General features: G+C 49.3%; 5 protein-coding genes and 1 long non-coding RNA gene across 9 annotated transcripts; 3 read left to right on the top strand and 3 right to left on the bottom strand.

Annotated features, from left to right (window-relative positions):
* Nucleotides 1-216: 216 nt before the first annotated feature.
* LOC120895506 (protein disulfide-isomerase A3) lies at nt 217-2,961 on the bottom strand. Its single transcript, XM_040298957.1, has 3 exons — nt 2,831-2,961; nt 2,533-2,706; nt 217-2,275 (listed from the first exon to the last, which is right to left on the bottom strand). Exons 2-3 carry the CDS (start codon nt 2,679-2,681, stop codon nt 958-960), a joined length of 1,467 nt encoding a protein of 488 aa, XP_040154891.1. The 5' UTR covers nt 2,682-2,706; nt 2,831-2,961; the 3' UTR covers nt 217-957.
* A 267-nt stretch (nt 2,962-3,228) lies between these two features.
* LOC120895511 (peptidyl-prolyl cis-trans isomerase H) lies at nt 3,229-6,976 on the top strand. 4 transcript variants are annotated; one of them, XM_040298965.1, is made up of 6 exons: nt 3,229-3,496; nt 3,569-3,634; nt 3,702-3,878; nt 3,969-4,825; nt 5,355-5,497; nt 5,677-6,976. In XM_040298965.1, the coding sequence occupies exons 2-4, from the start codon at nt 3,569-3,571 to the stop codon at nt 4,260-4,262; spliced, it is 537 nt and encodes a 178-aa protein (XP_040154899.1). In that variant the 5' UTR covers nt 3,229-3,496; the 3' UTR covers nt 4,263-4,825; nt 5,355-5,497; nt 5,677-6,976. The 4 variants fall into 4 exon arrangements, with proteins under 4 accessions (XP_040154899.1, XP_040154896.1, XP_040154898.1 ...); XM_040298962.1 differs by having other exon boundaries at nt 3,230-3,634; nt 5,677-5,723; nt 5,807-6,976; XM_040298964.1 differs by having other exon boundaries at nt 3,230-3,634; nt 3,969-4,772.
* LOC120895510 (coenzyme Q-binding protein COQ10, mitochondrial) lies at nt 6,607-8,214 on the bottom strand. Its single transcript, XM_040298960.1, has 3 exons — nt 8,023-8,214; nt 7,821-7,901; nt 6,607-7,658 (listed from the first exon to the last, which is right to left on the bottom strand). The coding sequence occupies exons 1-3, from the start codon at nt 8,100-8,102 to the stop codon at nt 7,205-7,207; spliced, it is 615 nt and encodes a 204-aa protein (XP_040154894.1). The 5' UTR covers nt 8,103-8,214; the 3' UTR covers nt 6,607-7,204.
* Nucleotides 8,215-8,413: 199 nt separating this feature from the next.
* On the top strand, nt 8,414-9,774 carry LOC120895516. The gene is made up of 4 exons (XR_005738334.1): nt 8,414-8,649; nt 8,723-8,796; nt 8,890-9,196; nt 9,272-9,774. It is a non-coding gene; the product is annotated as an uncharacterized LOC120895516 (long non-coding RNA).
* Nucleotides 9,775-12,120: 2,346 nt separating this feature from the next.
* LOC120895504 (peptide-N(4)-(N-acetyl-beta-glucosaminyl)asparagine amidase) lies at nt 12,121-15,361 on the top strand. Its single transcript, XM_040298955.1, has 5 exons — nt 12,121-12,533; nt 12,626-14,384; nt 14,458-14,586; nt 14,656-14,793; nt 14,874-15,361. Exons 2-5 carry the CDS (start codon nt 12,770-12,772, stop codon nt 15,032-15,034), a joined length of 2,043 nt encoding a protein of 680 aa, XP_040154889.1. The 5' UTR covers nt 12,121-12,533; nt 12,626-12,769; the 3' UTR covers nt 15,035-15,361.
* Nucleotides 15,362-15,458: 97 nt separating this feature from the next.
* Nucleotides 15,459-19,811, bottom strand: LOC120895503 (zinc finger protein 271-like). The gene is made up of 2 exons (XM_040298954.1): nt 19,314-19,811; nt 15,459-18,392 (listed from the first exon to the last, which is right to left on the bottom strand). Exon 2 carries the CDS (start codon nt 18,374-18,376, stop codon nt 16,055-16,057), a length of 2,322 nt encoding a protein of 773 aa, XP_040154888.1. The 5' UTR covers nt 18,377-18,392; nt 19,314-19,811; the 3' UTR covers nt 15,459-16,054.
* Between the last annotated feature and the right edge of the window lie 245 nt (nt 19,812-20,056).

Raw genomic sequence — 20,056 nt, 5'->3', positions numbered from 1 at the left:
ATTTCACCCTCCGAGGGAAATATGTATATGGCGTGACGCAACGGTTTACGTGGCCGGCACAGCATGCTTTTAGTGAAATTGTTGTAAAACCCCATTGGACATTTCGTCTCAACTGACCTTTCACGAGCTAGAAAGCAACGTAAAGCATCGCATTCTAATCACAAATCAACATCCGGCTGCATTTGAAATCATGTAAACTCAAAACGCAACACTCGGTTTAATGTTAATAGATCATTTTCACTTTCGTTTATTTAAAAAAAATGCTCTTTCACAATACGCAATGATTCGAAGAAAGTAAGAAAGGACGTGGAAAAAGTAGTGCGTACAAAAGAGAAAGCATGTTCCTCCTCGCGTTCTTTGTATGCACCGCACAACAAGCGAAGGTTTACACGTTCAGCGATAGGACGACTTATCTTATCGGTCCCCTTCTTTTCCTTCTGCTGTCTTGCTCAAGCGACGCCGTCACCCGAGACAAAAAATAAATCTAGAAAACAGATTTTTGTTCTATTAAATGCAGTTCGTCCTCGCGCATTCGCTGCCTGCCCATGTGCATGCATGTGGTTCGCGCTCTGTTGATAGGGGCAACCACCAAAGTACCCTAGTATTCGATAAGCACGGTGGCTAAGAGCTAGAAGATGCCATCAGGGTCAAAGAGGACGACCTTCGGTTTTGTTCTTTTGTATCGCAGGTGCGTTCCATCTCTCTCTCTCTTGCTTTCGTAATCTTACATTTCTGGTTGTTCTGGGTGGCTAGCCACACATTTTAAAGACGGGAAAATGAAAATGACATCCCTCCTCCTAAGCCTGAACGGTAAAGTGCACCGATGGGGGGATGGAGGGCTGACAGATCTGAAGAAACGGCATTGCACCTAAGCAGCCTTTTGGAATGCCTACACCACCACATGTATGATGGCTGCCGGTAGGGAAATGAAGGGGGCAGGATGAAGAGGTAAGGAGATTACAGCTCGGTCTTCTTCGCGCCGCCGGCACGATCGAAGCCCTTCAGCTCGCTCGTCGCGTGCTTGGCAATGTACTTCACGAAGTCGTCCACCTCGCGGCCACCCTCGTAACGGGCCGGGGAGCTCTTGGCGTCCTTCGGCAACCAGTAGAGGGTCGGGAAGCCGCGCACCTCAAACTGGGGCGGCACATCGTTGGCGGTGGCATCCATCTTCACGATCGAAACGGCCTCATCCTTCAGCTTCGTGCCCAGCTCCTCCAGCGTCGGGGTGAGCTTCTTGCAGTGTCCGCACCACGGTGCGTAGAACTCGACCAGCGTGTCGACACCGTTGTTCACGACCACCTCGTCAAAGTTCTTGGCCACGGCAACCTTCACCGGTCCGTCGTTGCTTTCCGGCACCGGTTCCGACTTGACGTACGGTTCCAGCGAGCCCTCCTCCAGCTCGGTCGCGAACGCCTGCAGATTCTCCACCGAGAATTCGTCCTTCATGATGAACTTCTGGTTCTTGGCGTCGCGGGCCAGCACCAGCGGCTTGTCGCCGGTGTAATCGTACCCGTACTCGTTCAGCTCGTGCTGGAAGTCATCCTTGGCGCTCACGGCAAAGTTGACGCGTCCGACGAACTCCTTCGCCACCTTCAGCACACGGTTGCGCCAGTAGTTGGTGCCCTTCGGGTTCTTCACGTAGTCCACCGCGTAGTACACGACCACCAGCGGGTTCTTGAAGTCGCTGGTAGTGTCGCGCGAACGCACTCCGGCCAGTCCGTGGAAGTTGGCCTTCACGAAGTCGGCCAGCTCCTGCTTGGTGGTTCCCTCGAACTTGACAAAGTCCGGCTCAAACTTGTTGGCCAGCTGGCGGGCACGGAACAGGAATACGGCATCGGTTTCGCCCTGCTTCTCCAGTACGGCCGGCGCACTGCTGTGACCGAAGCGTAGCCGCTCGCGTTGGCTGTCCGCGTACTTCAGGAAGACTCCCTTCAGCTCCGACTCCTTCTGGAAGAACCCGACCACTGACGTTTCCTGCACCTTCAGGAACGCTTCGAACGCTTCCACCGTCAGCAGATCCTTCGAGGCCGGTCCGACGATCGATTTCATGTACTTGGCAATGCCGGTCGCTTCGCGCGGGCCGTTGTACTCCTGCGACACCTCGCCGTTCTTGAACACCTTCAGGGTGGGATAGCCGCTGACGCTGAACTTGTTACACGTGTCCTTACCGCCCTCGGTACAGTCGACCTTGGCCAGCGCGATCGGAGGATCTTCGCCACGTAGCAGCTCCGCTGCCTTGGCATATTCGGGCTTGAGCTTTTTGCAGTGTCCGCACCTAGAATGGAATTGCAGAGAGCAAGGCAAGAAGGGCAACCATGGAGATGAAACTGCTGACTCAAAAAAGGTTATTGGCACCGGTATTCATGGAGGTGTGTGTGTGTGATTGGGTGAAACAAAACCAACTTCCAATCCGGAACTTTCTACATAGCGCTGTCTCTGTCACACCCATACACACCCTCTCTCATTCTGGTGCAAACAAAGCAAGCGATGGAAAAGGAAATTAAAGAAAAAAGCCACTTCCGCCCGACTTACCATGGTGCGTAGAACATCACAAGGGTGGTTTCCGTCTCCGCAACGCGGGTCGAAAAATCGCTATCGGTCAGATCCAGCACGTCGGCTTCACCGGCAAACGCCACCGCCACCAGGGCACACAGACAAACCAGCAGCAACCGGCAGCTCATGATTGATTCTCCGCCTTGCCGCTCTCTATGTTACACAAATGGAGGAAAGTTGCGCGTTAATGGCGTGTGCTGCGGCAAAAGGGCCACTGTTGGAGTCGGAAACTCTACGTGGCTTTTGCGGCCGACTCCGAAAAACACGGTTGACTTACTCGAAGAAATTGATGAATTAAATCGAACGTCTTCTCCAAGCAAAGGTTCGGCAAGATCTTTGCTCGCTTGCTCAGTGTTAGTGACCTCCCTGTCGTGTTTCGTTGGCGATCGCTGATTGGTCCGCGACAACCACGGTGGGAGACCTGTCGGTCATGAAGAATGGATTTATCATGGTGAAATATTTGGTGGATTTTATTTCAATTTTATGTTTTTTTTGCGCTTTGAAAAGTGAAATTATTTGAAAGTAGTGATTCTAAAATTAGGAAATTTCATAAAACCGAATAAATAATGGGTTCTCAAATGAATTCCAAATGTGAAATGAAAATGGTTCTCGGATCAGGTCCGCAAACGTCAATCTTCTCGGATGGGAATCGTTGGTGTCAAATCCTATCTGTCAAAGCACTTGCCCGAACATACCTGGAGCCCGCTTCAAATCTCGTTTTGTCGGTAAATACAGTTTTGTTTGCACTCCATGGAATCATTTCGTAGTTTGGAGTTTGGATTAACGAACGCCGCACGCGCTGGTGGACAGGAGCGCAAAGACGAGTGAACTGTTGCCGCCGCAATACTTTACCCACTACTTTGGACTGTTGTATACCTGAGGTCGATACCTGTTCGATACTTCATTGAGCAACGTGCTTGAAGACGCCAACACTCTGCTCGCGGTATAATTGAACGCAAATAGTTTTTATCGTATTAATCAATCCCATCGAATAAAAATGCCTACCTGGACGCAGATGCAAGGACAGCTACGCAATCCCAACAATCCGGTAGTGTTTATGGATATTACGGTCGGAACAGCGGTAGGTGCAAGGGTCGCAAGCTGTAATACAGTGACCAAGTACAGCATTTTATTTTTAATTTGGGCAGGAAATTGGCCGCATGGTGTTTGAACTGTACGCGGACGTGGTGCCCAAAACGTGCGAAAACTTCCGGCAGTTCTGTACCGGGGAGTACAAAAAGGATGGCGTCCCGATCGGGTACAAAGGTTCGAGCTTCCACCGAGTCATCAAAGACTTTATGATACAGGGAGGAGATTTCGTGAATGTAAGCAGTCACTTGCGCTATCGGTTGTGTTGTGCTCTTGTTAATGGCACCTTTTGCTTTCTTTCTTGGTGGGGTTTTACTCCCGCTCAGGGCGATGGAACGGGCGTTATGAGCATTTACGGCACTCCCACCTTCCCGGACGAACATTTTCTGCTGAAGCACGACGCACCCGGGCTGCTTTCGATGGCCAACAGTGGGAAGGACACAAACGGATGCCAGTTTTTCATCACCTGCTCAAAGTGTAACTTCCTGGACTACAAGCACGTCGTGTTTGGGCGCGTGCTGGATGGACTGCTGATTATGCGGAAGATTGAGAACGTTCCGACGGGACCGAACAATAAGCCGAAGTTGCCGGTAGTCATATCGCAGTGCGGACAGCTGTAACAGGAATTTCTGCAACTGAACATCCCTGTGAAGTGTGCTGTATAAAAGTGTAATAAACCCAACGAGGCGCTGCCAGAATCGTCGGACATTAAAACAAAAACGCAACATATTGTCCTGCATTATGAAACAATCCGTAATGGTTATGAAAACGACAACTTCACAATGCTGCGACGCAAGCACACACACACACACACATGCTCGCTGCGCACAGCCTGCTTCCTCTGATGCCACATTCCAGCTGTGGTGTGCGGATGCCATAATTAACCACGCGGACTTCACACAGTCGGCCTTGAAAGTGGAGCTCTGGTGGATTATATTTATAAACATGCTGCCTGCGACGGCCTGGGTGAAGAATAAATAGTAGCCGCAGTGTTGCACGTATCCTGTGCCCACTTCCCCCACACAAATCAGCGTCCTTCTTGAAATTCATAAACTAAAGTACACCCGAAGCCTACCAGAGGAAGAAGAAGAAAAAAAGGTGATAGAAACAACAATCTCTGCCTAACGAAGGTAACGAAGTCGTTAATGACCGGCCGACAGCTCACCGCTTGAAGGCACTGGTAGTAAGTGCTCCTTCCTCCTTTGCGGCTAATCAATGATCCTTTTCCCCCCATTCCCCCATCCGTTCGCCCAATTGCTATCATCCCTCCACTGGGGAAAGGGTCGCGCGCGCACAAACAGCACGTTTTGTTTTTACGATCCTAATGAACGTTTCACACGCAATCCGCCACAGTCCGGCCAGTGTATGTGGTCAAACCTCAGTCTCAGTAGTGTAAATCGATGCGGGCAACGAAAGGGGGGAGGGATCAAAAGAGCCTAGTGAAAAATAAAACCGGAAAAGCCCTAAACTACACTTCGTTAGATAAAATACATCTTTCCCTATTGTGCTCGGGGCACTAAAATTGGGCCGGAGAAATTGTAATTGAAATGTTTGCATATTTACTCATGAGTTTATGTCCAAGCCATAATTTCTAACATTTATGAGTTTGGGGTGAATTTTTTCCGTTAAGAAGGGTCAAGAGGGCGCTTTCCAGTCCGTTAATTGCTTCATTTTTCACGGTCTTGTTTCATTATTTAATTTTCTTTACCCAGCCAGCTGATAGCGATAGAGATGCCCACCTTCTGAGCTAATTGCAAATTACTGCGGAAATATTTACGGACCGAAGAAAAGTGCTCCGAAAAAGGAAAGCTCATGTCCGGTTGCCAGTGTGCCAATAAGCCCCCGCTCTAATCAGGTAAGGTGACCGGTGGGTAAACATTTGCATAAAGCTAGATTTCGCATGCAAATGCATGCTGTCGACCTTGATCTTTGAACCACTCGATTTACAGGAGCAAGTATGGCCTTCACCATTGAGTGTGGGTGGGTGGCACATTTCTTCCGCTTATTTTTATTTTTTTTATTTCTTCCTTTAAGATACCCAACTCCCGTTCAGTCCAATTGGAGTGGAATGTACCAAAAAGGTTAGTATGTATGCATGGGCGAAGAATATGGTAATCCTTGAACGAGCCTATCTAAAGTGTAAGGAACCGATGGTCCTTCACAGCCTGGTTCTCATTCAAGGATCGCATACCAAAAAACAAAAAGGAAGAAAAACGATGACGGTCATGTTTTATGGTTATTGATTGAAAGACTGCCCCCACACTTTGCCAGGACGATATCAGAACGTAACGCGTCACACAGACCCGCGGAGGGGCCAGTGTAGCCGTTGGGCGTATCCCACGTCGTCGTCAATGGATGGAAAGGTGCTTAACCGAATGGTAAATGATTTACGATTCGTCACCCATTTGGGGTGAGAAACGTTCCTTAAGGACGTTTGGAAGCTCTCTCAGTTCATGATCACACGCGGTATTGGATTATTTGGTAAAGATTGCCTTCAATTAGCATTTCCATAAATCCTTGTACCTTCGAGGTACACCAACGGCAATCACCGACAGCAATTCAGCTGGGCGTGTTTAATTCTAAGGTGGATTGTGTGCGTCTGCCTTGGAATTTTGGTTGAGAATGTTTCCTCAGAACTCGTCATTATGCAGCGGGCGTTGGACATGCACAGTGTGGAGAGACAGGTGTTTTATATTCATGAGACAAATTTAATTATTCGTCTACATTTCATAGCTCCTTTTGCTTGCTTCTAACTGGCGCATGGCAGTTAAACTTTAAACCGAGACGAAATAGATTAAACTGTTGGAGACCGTAAAGATACAACTGTTTACGAAATGTCTAGCGACACGCAAAGGGGTCCTTCGACAACTTGTTCTATTCTTACACCTCAATGAACAATGTAAAATCTATAGCCGAGACCATGTTTCGGACGTATTCGAACACATCAACCTACACCTAAGCGTATTATCTTTGAATGTGAAGCGTATTTTTTCTGAATATCACTTGCTCTTAAATAATCTGTACAAATTCAGCTACAAACATATTTGATATTGGAAAACGGGGAGGGAACAGAATTCACTCCTTAGCCTTTTGGTGTCTCTGCCACTCGGCAGAGAGAGGGATCAAAATAAATATGTAATGTTAATTGTTGGTGGGGGATCTGATCTGATGAATATTTACATGGTAATCATTCACATCCAGCAAAATAATAATTAATATCAAAAATGCTTTGCCTCCAATCAATTCTGAACAAGTTGTCCCATTCGTGTCGTGTGCAATCGTTCGTTCGCGCTACCTAATAAAGCTATTTGTTTTAAGGGAACAAAAACGAAAACAAAAATATATGTATGTCCTCTGTCCTTTAAATCCTCCTGCAGTCCGTCGCTTGTCGTTGGTCGTCAATCGTGGGTTAAGGTATGGGGGAAATACTGTCCACGAGCAGGCACAACAAGAGCGCGTGCTTTTTTACATCATATCCCGCAAATCCGACTCCGATCAGTTGTGCTACCTAATTTCCTACCTAAGTCTTACGCTCTTTGCCATTCGTGTCGCGTTGCTTGGGTCAGGATTGGTTGGATACCAGCACGTGGCTCTTGATGGCCGGTGGACCGAACCGCTGTTCGGCTTCCTGTATGAACGCGTATTCCATCTGCTTTACCAGCTGGTCGAAGAACAGATTCGACAGTTGTGAATGTAGCAACGATTTGAACTCGAACGATACCATGAAATCGATCACGCACGATTGCGGTATGTCCTTCAACCCCGGGCTGAACTGCCACGCGGTCAACAGGTAGTTGAACAGGCGCCCATCAACACACTCTGCCCGGACGAGCGAGGGCTTGATGAGCTGTACGTTCGAGGTGTAGCTTTCGTTCAGCGGCGGAAAGCCGATAATAAGGTCCGCCTTCAGGGAGCCCGGTTTCCGGTCGTACACGAAGGATTTTTTACAAAATGGCACAAATGTGTTGTATTTTTCAACGTCCGCCACTACGGAGTACAGCTGATGCATAGAGTACCTGCAAATAGCGAAGCAAAGCAAACAAACAAGATGACACACGAGCGAAATGATCTTGAAACCCTTCCAAGGTTCTGTATGGCTGCCAGGAAGGAAGCACGCGTGCGGGAAGTTCAAGGTTCGCACCATCCCCCCTTCGCCACCACCAGCACGGGGTACTCACCCTACAAGCTTCTTCTGGGTAAATTCACGTCGCGTTTTCGTTATTGGTGTGAAATCGAAAATCCCCCTGTACGTTGAGTATCTGGTAGGTGCGAAAGTGGAAAGAATGACGCAGTTAAGGAAATCTATTTCCTACGACTCATCGCCTAATTGCTTATCATGTGTGTGTGCGCGGGAGGGTGTCTCGCGCGTGCAGTACTTACAGCAGAGGGGTTCGCTGAGATTGCGCCAGGTTTTTCGACAGTAGCATACGCTTGGCGTTGGCCACAATTTTCACCGACATTGCAAACGGTGCACGGAAAACAAGGACGCACGTGAATTTACCCAAAAGCACACTTTACTCCGCAGCGGCCAGCTGCACACGGGGCCAAAGATTTAGAGATTTGCGTAACGTTCCCGGCAAACAATGCGAGGGTTGGTGAGGTACCTCTCGCTCTAATTTCTCTAGTCTAGTCTAGTTGCCTCGCTTCCTCCTATAGCGATTCTGTCGAGCTGAGCTTTCACGTCCCTCACCACCGATCTCCTTCCTACCCCTCGCCTAAGATCGTCTGACGTCTCGCCTGACACCTTTCGTTGTGTTGGTGCACGGCGGCTGCTGTCACTGTAGAAGTTCGGTTGTGTGTGTAAAAAAACGTAAACAGTGTTGTTTGCTGATCAATTTTGGTAAGTTTTTTAATAATTAAGTTCTTAATTTTACGTAAGTAAGTGTAATTTTAGCAAAAGTAAGTAGTTGAAGTCCTCCCCAATGCGTGCTGGCTCCGTCGGAAGCGTTACGTACATGTACCGGCGTAGGAAAGTGGTGTGGTGAACAACACAGCACAAGACAGCGGGTAAGTGTTATCCAGCGATTATCATGATAAAGAAACATTATTTTAATAGAATATGGCCTCTTTTAACTTGCAGATATAATGCAGGAACGATATGGGCCTGCGGCAGGTGTTTGCAACTGTGCGCTGTGTATGATTGTGTATGATACGGTAAGTTGTAAGTGGGCCACGAAAGAAGAAGAAGATTGTTTGGTGAAGCTAGGGATTTGGATGCTAATCACGGTGTTTATTCCTTTTTTGCAGCCAATTTTCCTCTATCCTGGAACGTGGGCTTACGAGGAACCGTTCAAGAAGATCCTCCGGAAGCTGTACGGCGACGTGTCGGGCTCTACCAGCACAACACGCTAGAGGCCCAGCCGGCACCGGGTGCCCCGATTGCGTCAGACGGTGTCGAGCGCGCTCGTTAACAACGTTCGGGGCAGGAATTCAATCCTTCGGATCATTATCCTCTGCCTCTCAATAGCTGCAGCAGCAACAGGACCGAACCGACCGCACTACTGATTGCGGTCAAATACTGATTGCGGTCCTGGCAGGAGAAAAAATCCCACAAGTGAGTTCCTTCTAGATGCACAATCGCTACATCTAGATCTGTTGTCTCTAAACCAAATATTTTATCTTTCCTCAGGTGTATCGAACAGGCTACGGACGGACCCCGAAAAGGCCATTCATTCCCAACGGCCTAAGATGTTTTTAGTGTTCAGTGGTGTGCGCGACCGTCAAAGTGTTAACATTAAATATTTGAATTAACAAGATAACACTGTTATGGTTATGTCGTGTAGATGTGCGCAAGTGGGTTAAGATTAGACTTAAGTACGCTTTAAGGCATCAATCGATATGCCTAATTTTAAGTTAAGTGTTTTGACATGCCCGTGTGTGTCAAGGGGCGGAATAAGCGCTAAGCAAACTAAGCGACCGCGTCGGGCCCCGTGGTCTTGAGGGGCCCCAAAAAAGGAACCCATCCCCCGCTCGCAAGTTAAATTGCTACTCAATCCTTCTCTAGTTTAGAACATTTCCCTGCTAGACGATTAAACCAAACTTACATTTGTGTGACTGCTTAGGGCCTCCACTCGTATGTGCGGCTTTTACTCATCATTTAAGATAAATAAATCTAGATTATATTCTCATAAATCACTACGCATTTCTAAAGAGGGAATAAACATGATGACATATATTTAGTTTGTTAGAAGGTTCCTATGCACGTTCACTAGTTGATTTTGTCTGGATGTTTGGGGACTGCATTTCGATTGCGCATGTTGCTTTGCCTCGTCTTGTGTTCTACAAACCCCAACAGCAAGGATGCTGCTAGTCCATCATAACATTGGATTAAGCTGGTACCAGATACACCAACTTGTAGCGCACCATACTCGCCAGTCCGCGATGGGTTGGCCATGTCATGGTACTGAACGATCCAGCCCTTAGTCGTTCGCAAGGACAGACAAAAGGAAGCTGTTCATGGTGTGTCAAATAATGTGTAGCAGATGGTATAAGATGGGTACCTGCGGGTGAGAGAGTCCGTTTCTAACGTTTTATTATCAGTTGGTGACACGTTCAAATGGATGTGCGCAGATCACGGCCCGATCCTGAGGGCTCACCGTTGAAAAAGGCGCTGTCAGCGTGTGATGTCCTCAATGAGGATCTTGACACAGAACCGAGAGTGGCCATTCTCCTCCCCCCTCCCCCCCCCCCCCGTATGTGTTTTTGTATGTGGCTTTCTTCTTATTCTTTCTTATGTAGGTGGCTTTATAATCATGTTTTAAAAGAAATAAACCAAAGAGCTGTTGAACGACGTTTATGCGTTGGTTTGTCGCACATTTTGTGTTATTTTTATGCGGACACGGAAAGAAAAATGAACTGAATGCATTTCAGATGTAAGGGTTGTAAATAAAGGATACATACAGTGGCGGATTAAGGGTATCGGGGGCCCTAGCCGGTAAGACGAATTGAGGCCCCCTGTAAATGGTAAATGGTGGGCCGGGAGGAGGGGGGGAGTGTTAGCGGCATTAAACTGGCTGTTGGGAGTTTGAACGCCGTCGGGGGGCCCATCAGTCACAGGCTCTAAAATTGATTCGCCAGCCCCGAGGCCCCAACGTCCATCCTTCCGGGGGCCCTTGTCGCTAGTACTCTGTCCATACGGCATACTATAGAATGGCGATCTACGGGACCCCTTAATCGGCGGGGCCCCAGGCGACCGCCTAGTCCGCCTACCGTTAGATTCGCCACTGGATGAGGATGATAATATCATGCCCGTCATAGGTTCAAGCCTCATATAGACGGTCCCCTCGTAGTAAGGACTGGCCAGCCGGATGTGTGGTACTAAAAAGACGCAAAAGCTTGCATTGGCTGGCATGACCAGGTAGATGGATACGGCAAATAGAAGAAGAAGAAACAGGAAAATGGAAAGCAGCAGTCTGTAGAAGCTTCGGTTGAGACCTTTGCTGTTAAAGAAGAGGGAAATGTCGTTGCATGTGGATGGAATGATGAGGTTGTGGGTGGTTCGGGTGATGAATGGTTGGGAGCGGAGATGAATGAATTGGCGAAACCAGTTTACCTCTTTCCATGCATTGTATGAGGAATCAATTAAAATAGTTAAATGGTATTAAAGTATGGGTCATTTTTCGGGAAAATCTGGATAGAAAAAAATGCGAAATTTTTTAACACATGATTACATTATCTCATATGGCCGTTAAAACCAGCTTACATCGGGTTGAGATCAACATTGGAGTATCACACTTGATAAAAAAAATCAAATTTCCGGTACGGAATTATTCCTTCACTTTCGCTCGTTTGAAATTGGCTTCATAACCGTTGATCGACATGGCGATCAAATGGCCACATCGGAAACGGCACGGAACGGCAACCACCAGCATAGCACAAATATTGCTTCAAAACCAAAATTGATCGGCTCTCGCATCGTCAAGGTCACAGGTAAAACCAAATACACTACATATATATGTACCAATCGCCAATTCAAGATACAACTACAACCCTACCATATACCAGTACCAGCTGATGAGCTATCGCACACAAGCGAGCGGCGCGCGCAAATAAGAGGAAGGGGCCTGAAGGAAGAGAGGACAGGGGAAGGCACCGGGAGAGAGAGTGTGTGTGGTCAAAATTTTTGGCCATTTAAATTTTGTCCACCAACACCGTTGCATTTCGGAGCTTTTTTCTTGCCAGAAAGAGATAGCCATACACTTGACATACAGCTGTCTCGCTCATATGACACTTCCAAGACTCGCAAGCTCTTTAATGCGAGGGCTCTGGAGCAGTGAACTTGTATGGCGTGCGAGCCCTCGCGCGCCCTCGCAAATCGCTGTCACTTGCACTGCGGGTTGAGTATTTAGTGTTGTGTCTCTTTATTCGCGACTGAACTAACCAAGGCCAAATGTGGGGGGGAGGCGGGAAATAACAATCATTTGCGAAATGTCATATTCCACATCGACGGCCCGTTTGACAGCTGCTTGACAGCGTGGCGTCAGGGCTGCTGCAGAAGCCATTCATAAACAAACCAAGGGCCACTGGGCTGTAAACAACATAAAATCGCCTCCAAAACCCTACTTTTCCAGCCGAACCATACTCAAGTGGCAGTAAAATAGAGATTACAAGTTCTAAAACGCCGATTTTCCGGATTCAACGTGTCTGCGTGGTTCATATTTGCGATACAAGCTGGCGCGACACGTACCCTCTCGACATTTTTTTCGGCAATCCAAATACCAGCTGTCAGTGACGGGTTGTGTTTTCTTGCTGCTCGGCAAAAGCAATTGATACGGCTCGAAACGCCTAATCATCGGCAAATTTAATTTGTCTCGTCAAAAGAAAAGTGTTTTCCAGTGATTGTAGACCTCGAAACGGCACTTATCACGGTCGGCGTTGTCCTCGCGTTCGATGTGAGTGCGTGTGTGTAAAAGTGGAAGAGATTTATGACCTTTCTCTCTCTGTTTCGATTCTAATTTGACTCTTTTTTCCTGTCCACGATAAGATCTCGCCACCCCCACGTTGTCTAGCTGCACTGAGAGTGTGAGTGGTACGTTATCTATTGGCGTATCAATTGTAGCAGCAAAAACGAAAACAATACCAAAGATTGCGAATCGCAACACAAACGACACAGCGGCCGGCAGCAATAATGGCGACACTTAATCAAGCGCTCGTGTTGGCTCTCGAAAGCAACCCCAAGGAAGCATACGTGGTCGCAGCGGAGACACTTTTGCGCCTGCTGGACAACATCATACGCGAGCCGCAGAACGCCAAGTACCGCACGGTGCGGATAGATAATCCCTCGATCAGGGAGAAGCTGCTGTCGGTGGAGGGTATGAAGCAGTTGATGCTAGCGATCGGATTCGTCGAATCGAACGGAACGCTCACGGTGCCATCGAACGTGCTGCTGGCAAACGTGCGACGGTATCGCGAGTTTTTATACGAGCGGAAAGAGCTCGTCAAAAACCCGCCAAAGGAGAAGGACATCACACCGATCGGCAGTGTCACGTGTACAGAGAGTAATAGTAGTGCTGCTTCTGCTGCTGTTACGACAACATCCACCACCAACATTCCCCAGGAAGCGGCGACGGAGAAGAGTAAAATGGTGCTGCAACCGTCTGGCAGTAATGCCACTGCCGGACAGCAACGACCAGAAGCACTTTGCGTGATTAAGTCTAGTCGACCGTTTCTGGCACGGATCGAATTCCCGAAGGTCATTCCCGGCAACAACACGTTGCTTCGTCAGCTCGAGCTGCTCTCCGATCAGGTAATGCAGTACGAGGACGAACTGCTGCTAGCCAGCGGGACGAGTCTCATTCCGATCGATACACTGACGGCGAAGGCGAAAAGTAAGCTCACCCAGTGGCAACGGCTATTAGCCACCAGTGAAGCGACCGACCAGAGCAAGGAGCCCAGCGAAAAGGATCTCCTGCTGGAGGAGCTAACCGCTTGGTTTCGGGCGGAATTTTTCACCTGGGTAAACGCGCTGCCCTGTACGGTGTGCGGCAACGAGAAGACGCAGCTCGTACGCAGCACCGTTGAGGATGGGGTGCGCGTCGAGGTGTACCAGTGTTGCGGGCAGCTGCGACACTTTTATCGCTACAACGATGTGGAAAAGCTGCTCCAAACACGCCGCGGACGGTGTGGCGAGTGGGCGAACTGCTTTACATTCCTGTGCCGCTGCCTTGGGTACGATGCGCGGTACGTGTTTTCGACCGGCGATCACGTCTGGACGGAGGTGTGGTCCGAGCGAAGGCAACGCTGGATCCACGTGGATCCGTGCGAAAATGTGCTCGATGCGCCGCTGATGTACGAGCACGGCTGGAGGAAGGAAATTACGTACGTGTTCGGGTTTGCGCGGGACGATGTGCAGGACGTTACCTGGCGCTACACGAACGATCATCAGAGGCTGCTGCAGCGAAGAAGACAGGGCGGTGCGTGCAGTGAGCATGCGCTGCTGGATGCTATCGCGAAACTGCGGACGAAGCGACGGGCCGGGCTGAACTGCACACCCGAGCAGATGTCCATTTTGCGGAAGCGTACGATCGACGAGTGTTTGGAGCTGCTGGCGAATGCGGGCCGGGTACCGACGGCTGCCGAACGGGAGGGTCGCAGCTCGGGCAGTCTCGAGTGGCGGTTACAGCGCGGTGAACAGCAGACCAACACGCGCTACATGTTCATTCCAACGGAGGAGGAGGTGCAGGCAAAGCAGTTCAACATTCGGTACTGCTGCGCAACGGATTGCTACGAACGGTTTCTGAAAGGTATGCTGGGTGCAAGTAGGCCATGCGGGGAAGAGTTTTGTTTTAACTGTCATTTGTTTAATGTCTTGCACAGGTGCTAGCAATCGTGTGAATGAAAGAATCACGGAAAAATCAAACGGTTGGGAAAGTCGACAGTACGTGAGTCGAAATATTTTCCGCAAGGAAGAACTCGATTGGAAAATGGTTTACCTCGCAAGGACAGGTGAGAGCGAACGGCGGAAAGAGAGTGTGATTCGAAAACATTAATGTATCATATTCTGCATTCTTTTAGAGGGAACCGATGAAGCTACGATCGAGTGGAACTTTGACTTTTCCGTGCAAGGACTGCGCGTGAAGCAGATCGAGCTGCGGTTTGGTCAGGAAACGTACGAAGGAGCAAAGGTGGAGCTGTACTACATAAAAAGTGATGGTACAGAATCGATCACTAAAATTGTTCCATTTTATCAAGAAGAAATCAATCTGTAACCATGTATTCTTTGCTCATTGTAGGTTCACAATCACAGGCTCTTTCTTCACTGTGCGAGTGTGGCAAATTTACCCTGCAGGCACGCCTTTCCGGTGGCAAATCCTGGCAACATGCGCAACTATTTCGACAATCCAAAACCGCTACTGATGAGTATCCGTTCGAGATGAACATCGTTTTAATGTAGTGTGTTGTCCGCTGCAACCCCTTTTGTTGGTGGTACTCCATTTCTATTCTCTGAAACAGCTAAGTAGAAGCTAAAGCAAGTAAGCACCATAAAAGTGGCTATATAAATGCGTAGGGAGGGCGGAGAAGGTATCGAATGCAATAATGTACGGTTTTTTTAGATTTAGCTTGATAAGATGCACCACTCGTGTAACACGTGTCGTGGATTCCAATTTTCCACGATTCGATTTAACTAGTCTCACTTTACACACAAACACACACAGCACGAGCACCAGCCGTTTTGGCGCTCACAATTCGACGCAGTAATAAAATAATTACTCAGAAATCACTTCACCTAATGCGAATGGACCTCAACACGACCACAACGAGTGAAAGAAACGTTCGATTATTGTTTGTTGGTTTTTATTTACAAAACCCTCTTCACATGTGTTTGTGGAGTTAGTTTTATTTTTTTTTACATTTCCCTACGCGTTCACACGGTCACGCTACTGTTGCGCATACGCTGCTGTGTGCGTACGTGAAATAATGTAAACCCACAGACGGATAACTGTTTAAACAATGTAAAATATAACACGTTATAGCTGCATTTAAAACAAAACCGAAGAAAAACCATTCATCAAAATAGGATACACAATAGAACCAACATACAATACACAAGGACGACGACGATGACGATGACGGAGGAACAAAACGGACAAACACAAGAGGATGAGGGATGGTCAACATCGCGAGTAGGGAGAGCAGTTAGGAGTAGTAGCATGGGGCTCACGATATGGCCGGTCTCGTTACTGTCACTAAAACACAGGGGCAAGCGAGGTTAGCTACCCCCTTTCTACGAGGGACGGCACAGCATGCTGGGTTTGTTCCTGTCCGTATCTTATGGCACACTATTGGCACAACCGTTGCGCCTTACATACAGACATAATGCCCGCCCTCCAGAGAGAATGAGTCACACGGACGGGAGGAGTGGTGATGTATGATTTAAACACAGTGCAAAACCGTCTTAAGCTGCCAATTCACGTCAACTCGCATGTTGCTGCTGCTGCTGCTGTTGTTGCTGGACTTGCTGTTGTTGTTGTTGGTTCTGCTGCTGCTGCTGCTGCTGGGACTGCTGCTGCTGCTGATCCTTCTCCTGGCCGTGTGTTTTAATGTGTTTGTTCAAATTGTTCGACTGATTAAAGCGCTTGTCGCAGATGGTACACTCGAACGGTTTCTCCCCCGTGTGGATGCGCATGTGCGTGTTGAGATTGTTCTTCTGGTTAAAGTGCTTCGCGCAGATCGTGCACCGGTACGGCTTTTCGCCCGTGTGCGTGCGCACGTGCGTTTTCAGGTTGTTCGACTGGATGAACCGCTTGCCGCAGTACGTACACTCGTACGGCTTGTCGGCCGTGTGGACCAGCATGTGCTGCGAGAAGTCATCCTCCTTCTGGAAGGAGCGCGAACACACCTGACACTTGTACGGATCCTGAAAGATGTGCGTCTTGATGTGGGTCTTCAGGTTGTTGGATTGGGTAAAGGTTTTGTCGCAGATGTGGCACCGATACGGCTTTACCTGGTTGTGCGTCTTCTTCATGTGCTCGGTCAGCTCGTCCAGGTTCAGGTAGACCTTGTTGCACACCGAGCAGATGTAGGGTTTTTCGTCGTTGTGGAACTTCATGTGGGTCGCCAGATCGATCGGATGCATGAACTGCACCCCGCACACCATGCACACCAGCTGGTGTGTGCGCATGTGCGTGGTCAGGTTGTTCTTCTGGTTGAAGCGCTTGCCGCAGATTGTACACGCGTACGGCTTTTCGCCCGTGTGCGTCCGGATGTGCGTCTTCAGGTTGTTCGACTGGCTAAAGTTCTTGCCGCAGATGGTGCACGCGTACGGCTTTTCACCCGTGTGCGTCTTCATGTGCGTCGCCAGATTGTTCGACTGGATGAAGCCCTTGCCGCACACGCTGCACCGGAACGGCTTTTCGCCCGAATGCACCCGTATGTGTATCGCCAGGTTGCCCGAGCTGGAGAACTTTTTGTGGCATATCAAGCACTCGTGCTTTCGCAGGCTCTCGTCCCCGCCAGCGCCACCACCACCGCCACCGTCGCTGTCTTCTTCCAGCGACGATTGGGAATCATCGTTCATAGGATGATACCCCGCACCCGACCCATCGGACGTGCCCTGCAGCTGACCCTCGTGCTGTTTAATGTGCTCGATGATGTTGTTGGACATTTTGTGACAGATTGGGCAGCGATGGCCCTTGCTAGCATCGAGATGCGGCGGTGCATGACCCAGATGGTGGTGTGGCGGCTGTGACGCGGTGTAGAAATGGTCTCCGACACCAGCCCCATTACTGGTGGGTGCTGGCGCTCCCTCGCCACCATCGTTCGCACTACCGGAATGATATAGCGCTCGATTTTTAAACTCATTCTCGTGGATCTTCATGTGCGCCGCAAACTGGTCGGCCGTGCTGAACGTTTTGTGGCATATCTGGCACAACCCGTCCGCACTGCTGCTGGCGCTTTGAACCGCGAGATGCTGCGACAGATGACTGTGATGCTGCCCGCCGTGATGGTAGCCCGCGGTCGATCCAGCAATCAAGTTGCCGGCAAGGCCTGCCTGGCCCGCGTACATGTGAGTCGCTGCGAGCGGCTTTATTGCACTTTCGTGTATCTTCATGTGCAGGTTCAGGTTCACCATCGTCATGAAGGACTTGTGGCAGATGTGACACTCGAACTGCTTGGCCATACCGTACGCATACTGGTTCGTTACGGTTCCACCGATGTACTCGCTCTTGATGATGTGCTGCGTTGCGACTGGCGGACTAGTTTTGCTGCTCGATGCCACTGCCGTCACGGGGGAAGAGGCCGACGATACCGATTGCTGCTGCTGCTGCTGCTGCTGTTGGCCGTAGCTGCCGGCGGTCTCACGCCCCGCAATAAACCCATTATTGTCGTGCGTTTTCATATGCTGCACCAGTAACGCGCTCGAGATGAAACACTTCTGGCAGAGTTGACACTGATACTGCTGCGCTGCGGACACACTGTTTGGGACTGTCTGTGACGGCGCTGCCCCATTAGTGGCGTGCTGTTGCGAGGTGCTGGAAGAGGAGGAGGAGGCTAATCCAGAGGGGGATGCGAGACTGTTGAGCATCTTTTGCGACTGTGCCAGCGCGGGAGCGCCTACTACGATTGCAGCTGTTTCAACGTTGCTACCACTGCCGGCCGTAAGGAATGGAGTGTGGTAAAACTCGGTTGTCAGGTTCATGCTCAGCATATTCTGATGGTAAAGCACCCGGTCGCGCAGTCCATTTTCCAGGTTTTTCATCGAGCCGGAACTCGCCTCGCCATACTTGCCCAGCATCGGGTGGGAGCGAGCGCTGTGGAAGAGGTGAAGAGGCAAATTAACAACGGTCCAATGGTTCGACAGGGGGTGGGCAAGGCGGGAGGAGTACGTTAATTCGTGTGCAGCACACCACACCGCGGGATGAAAATTGGGTTTTGTTGGGAAGCGTTAAAACCTGTGCGATATTATTACGTGCGGCGGTTCTACTTGCCTACCATCCAATTAGTGGTACCGTCACGGCGTTCGGGACGGAACAATTGTTACACATTTCCCTAGCTATCTCTACCCCCCCGCCTTCTACGCCTACTTATCGCCCGAGCGAGGCAAGCCACCATGCCGCACCGGAGCGCCGGAGCCAGCCGCTGCTCTTCGGCACATAATTCTCTTTTTATTCGCAATTTCACCGTGAACGCGCATAAAAGTGAATATGAAAAAGCATTAAAATTTACTATTATTATTATTGCCTTTCGGGGCAAACCGGAGAGCCCTTCGACTGTGTGGAGGGTGTACGCACGTACGCACGCAGGCACACAGCTACACACACAGATACCGTCAAATCTGAGGCGCGCAAAAAGGCAGTATCAATAACCATAACCATTTACTACACCCCGGAGCCCTTCCGTCTTCCCTTTGCCTCTCACTCTCTCTCGCTCTCTCTTGCCCTCTTTTGCCGTGTCCTGTGCCGATGGTGGATACTTCTTTTCTGGAGCGGTTCCAGATACCGTATAGGAGAATGGGCATCCTGGCGCAACTCCCAAATAGAGAAGATTGCCCTTATTTTGCACACACATAGGTAAGGATCTTTGCTTACCGCACCGCATCAACCCAGCAGAGACATCCGGAATATGGTGTTTGCTGATCTTTTCCCTGTTTGCTCTAAACTGCATCGCCAGATTGATGTGTTTGAACTGGGAAATCCCCTTTGGAAGGATATTTTTCACCACCCATTGCTTACCTCGTACGCTTTCCTGGTAGAGTTTCAGCTTTCCTTCTTGGGGGGAGGAGGAACTGGATCCAAGGAAATCTACCGCGTTGCACAATGCACTTTGGCGCTCTAGCGATACCACATCAGGCTCGAGCGCTTCTTCATCACACGAAACAAAGGGTGGAATTGGAGTTTTTCACTAGCAACCAGCATTCGGGATCTGGGACACACCGTTCCTTGCAACACCGATGGTCGGATGTTTTCCTGCTGTTGTCGTTGGATGCTGCTGTGGTCTCGCTGCTACTACTGCACTACGCGAAGCTGCTGCGTTTTACGGGAAGTTGGACATTACTGAACAAACTGAAGGGCTATTCACTGCAAGGGGCACGAACTTAAACTTGTACACCAGGACAGGAGCACGGGCACTTGCTCCAAATTCCAAAAAATTGATGTTTTTCTGCAGCAAAGACAAAACAGTGGCCGTGCGAAGCTAGGAAAAAGCTGGCGATGATTGATGTTTTGTCGAGTACGGTACGCAACAGTATAAACGTCACCCTTCAAACTGTCAACTCGATTATCCGTGTTTTTCATGGTGGTTTTTTTCGGCTGCTTTGTACAGGTTTTGGGGCTTCCAACAAGTGCAAGTGGAATTTTTCCCCGAAGTAGAACATTTTAAGAAGTGCTACCAAGAGAAATTTCGTCACCAAGCGCTCTGTTTGTGTTGCCGGCAAATGGAATAATTTGCGACAGCCTCAATGCAGCCCTGGAAAAGT

Source organism: Anopheles arabiensis, chromosome 2 (assembly GCF_016920715.1).
Source record: "Anopheles arabiensis isolate DONGOLA chromosome 2, AaraD3, whole genome shotgun sequence".
Classification (NCBI taxonomy): domain Eukaryota; kingdom Metazoa; phylum Arthropoda; class Insecta; order Diptera; family Culicidae; genus Anopheles; species Anopheles arabiensis.
Note: the sequence above shows the minus strand (reverse complement) of the source record. Positions and strands in the feature narration are given on the sequence as shown.